Raw genomic sequence first — 3,652 nt, forward strand, 5'->3', positions numbered from 1 at the left:
GATTGCTAAAAGGCCCCCAAGAGTTTTGTTTTGTAATGCCAGGTTCCTCCCCCCTTTTTTTTTTACAATATTCTGTCCTCGGGGCTGATTTTTTTTTTTATCCGGTTTGAGCTTAATGAACGGTGAGCGAGGGGAAAGAGAGAGAGAGAGAGAGAGAGAGAGAGAGAGACAGAGAGAGAGACAGACAGACAGACAGACAGACAGACAGACAGATAGACAGACAGACAGACAGAGAGACAGACTATATAGAAATAGAGAGAGGAGTGTCAAGGGCAATCGATTATAGCGATACTTGAGTTGTCCTTCATTTGGGCGTAACTGTACGGCCAATGGAGCACACGCATTGCAGCTATATTTATCTACAGAGCAAACAGGGGCAGCCATGACAGTGCGCGGTTTTTGGCATACAAGGAGGCTGTGGTATAGACTCTTACAAAAACTTCCATCTGAGAAAAAAAAACAACCACTCGTTTCTATCAGCGCGCCGAGGGCGAGAAATGATAATTAGAAGTTAAGAAGAAGAAGAAGAAGAAGAAGAAGAAGAAGAAGAAGAAGAAGAAGAAGAAGCAACAACAACAACAACAACCGTCCATCAGAATAATGTACCTGGTAGGCTCCCCCGTAGGTGTTAAGCAGATTTAGGCGAAGCACATCAGACTGATGGGCCGGACCCACCACCGACTGTTGGAAAATGCTCTCGGGGTGGGAGATCTGGGGACGACCGACAGGGAAAAGATATGGTGAAATGGTACAAATTTAACGTCCCTAGCAACACTTTTAGATTATGTAAGAGGTGGGAGGGAACTCCGAGCCCATATCCGAACGGACAGAGCCAAGTAGGAAATTCGTGTGATTTGTCTTTCCCAAGGACACAACGTCGGATCGAGAAGCGAAACTTGCAATTGCTGCAAAACAGTTGTTATAGAGTAAAAATGGTACAAGATAAAAATTCCCCCCACCCCCTGAAGAAAAAAAAATCATTAAAAAAATGTAATGTCGATACAAAATAAAGTTGGCACGCAGTTAAGTTGACACGCACGAAGCATACTTAGAGTTGTGGCACGGTCAAGTTAAAACGAAGTAACACAAACTAAAGCTGAAACAGAATAAAGATAATTATTGTGAAGTTGTCAGAACATGATAATTTTGACTCAAAGTAGTGCTGTCACAATGTAGATTTTAACACGGGGTCCTAGAGGTTAACGTGTTCGCCTCCCATTCAAAGGTTGCGGGTTCGAATCCGAGTAGAGATCGAAAAAAAAGTTCTGTTCTCTAAAATTGTCTCCTTTCGCCTCCTTTCCTGCTCTCTTGCAATGTTCTGTCGTCTACTTTCGTCTCCACTTTCTGCCCCCACCCCCTCACCTCCTTTGCCCCCTCCTCTGGGCTTCTGATTCTTTCTGCAGCCTTTCTACTGCTACTCCTTGGCTCCTTACTGCTGTGTTTTAGCCACACCCCTGATCTCATAGTAGGAAAGATCTACACATAGCCAAGGGCGAAATATCTCGGAGGTCCCGTGTGCAAGTTGCGCACGTTAAAGATCCATTGGAGGTCTAAAATCAATAAGAGTAGACTTCGGCCGCCACCAGGGCAAAATTCAAAGGACCCTATACAGTTGAGAACGTCGGAAAGCACTTGCCGAACATTTTTTAAAACAAATTTGACACACAGGAAATTTGATAAAATGTAACACAAAATAAAGTTGACAAATAAAAAAAAGTATTGATGTAACATCGACACAAAGTAATTTTGTTTTTGTAAGCGTTTGGCGGCACTTGCAACATAATTAGGGCATATTAAGTGTCCAAGATTAGAGGTGTTACAAGAGAGTAACATACACAAAAAAGGAGGAAAGATTAGGACAACACTCTTTTGATAGGAAAGAAGGAGCAAACAAAATCACAGCACCCACCAACTTCCCATAAATATTTCTTGAGGACATTGTCATGCAACCTACTCCAAAGATAAAGAACTGACACAAAATAAAGTTATAGTGGACACAGTAAAGCTGACACAAAGAAACACAAAGGACAGTTGACACAAAGGACAACTGATGTACGTTTGTGTATATTATATTTGTTTATTTTGTTTGTTTTCTTGTTTGTCTACCGTTTGTTTATTTGTTTGTTTGTTCGTTTGTTCGTTGTCTGTCAGAATAAAAACAAGCATATCGATGAAAAAAAAAAGGATTTTTAGTTTTAGTTTTAGTAGAGGTTTTACGGCGCTCGCAACTGCATAAGGTCATATGAGCGCCAAAAGATTAGAGGTGTTACAAGAGAGTAACAAACATAAAAAAGAAGAAGGGGAGATAAGGATGATAGATGTTTGATAGGAAAGAAGAAGCAAACCACACCAGAGCAACCGCCAACCACCCACAAGGATTTTTAGTTCATGGTGGAAACAGTTATTCTGAAAAAAAAAGCAGAGGGAAAGGGAAAAAGGTAATAAAAGCAAAGTTTTTATAAAGTAAAGCTTTTTAGTTTTACTTAAAATGTTACAGCACTTGCAACATAAAACGGTCAAATAAAAGCCGGAGTTTAAGGGTGTGACAAGAGAGTGACAAGCACAAAAATGAAGGAGGAGAGATCAGGACGATAGATGTTTGATAGGAAAGAAGGAGCAAACCACACAAGAGCATCTGCCAAACACTCGCAAAGTAAAGCTGACAGAAAGTACACGACATGACACTTTTGTAAAACATTGGCTTCGCGAAAGAAATGGCAAAAACATTTACAAAAATTCATGAAAAAAAATCAATTACAAGATACAGACAAAAACAGTGGCAAAAACAATGACAAAACAACATTAAAAAAACAATGATGTCGCAAAACAATTATTACAAAACAAAGACCAAAAAAAAAAAAACCCAACAAAAAATTAACAAAAATGATGCCCAAACATTGGCAAAACATGACAAAAAAGGTGACAAAAAGAATGTCTAAAACAATGACGTAAAACAATGACCTAAAGCAACCCCTGGATTTATGGAGGCTGGCTGCTTCAGATACCTTGAGAAAAGAGACATTCTCCCCACTGAGCTGGTCCCACCAGTGCGCGTTAGGCAAAACGCACCAAGGACGAACACAACGGCAGAAACAATACCATTGACCAATACGAATAACAGAAAAGTCTAGATCTAGCGAATAAAGGAAGAACAGTGCAAAACAGGGTCAAAAACAATGACAAAAACAATAACAAGACATGGCAAAATACTAATAAAAACTGGCAAATACAAGACAAAAAATACCAACAAATACAATAGCAAAAATATGACAAATAATTGACAAAAACAATAGACAACCCCCCCCTTCAAAGAAGCACAAAAAACAACAACAAAACAACAACAACAACAACAACAACAACAACAACAACAACAACAACAACAACAGTCTTTAGAATTAAGACAATGATTCCAATCCAAACCGATGATTGGTGACCATGAATATTAGGGGAATCTCGTAGAAACAATCTTGAATCGTAGATCGAGCCTCTGCCTCAGATTAAGTAGAAAAAATGAGGTTCACTGTAAAGAGTAAATAAAACCTGACGCCATGATTATTTGCCAAGCGGAAGGCGATGGAAACTCACGCTAAACGGCTCAAAGAGCGAGACAACATTCTTCACGCTCGCAACATCTGACTCGGAATGGAAGCCG

General features: G+C 39.7%; 1 protein-coding gene across 1 annotated transcript in view; it reads right to left on the reverse strand.

The window, feature by feature from the left end:
* The window catches only part of LOC101852923 (fibrinogen C domain-containing protein 1-like), a 49,345-nt gene that overhangs the window by 14,780 nt on the left and 30,913 nt on the right, over positions 1-3,652 (reverse strand). Inside the window, exon 2 of the mRNA XM_005097555.3 lies at positions 607-711. Coding sequence (XP_005097612.2) covers positions 607-711 — 105 coding nt within the window. The remainder of the gene's footprint in view (positions 1-606; positions 712-3,652) is intronic.

This window comes from Aplysia californica, unplaced genomic scaffold, assembly GCF_000002075.1.
Source record: "Aplysia californica isolate F4 #8 unplaced genomic scaffold, AplCal3.0 scaffold00157, whole genome shotgun sequence".
Lineage (NCBI taxonomy): Eukaryota > Metazoa > Mollusca > Gastropoda > Aplysiida > Aplysiidae > Aplysia > Aplysia californica.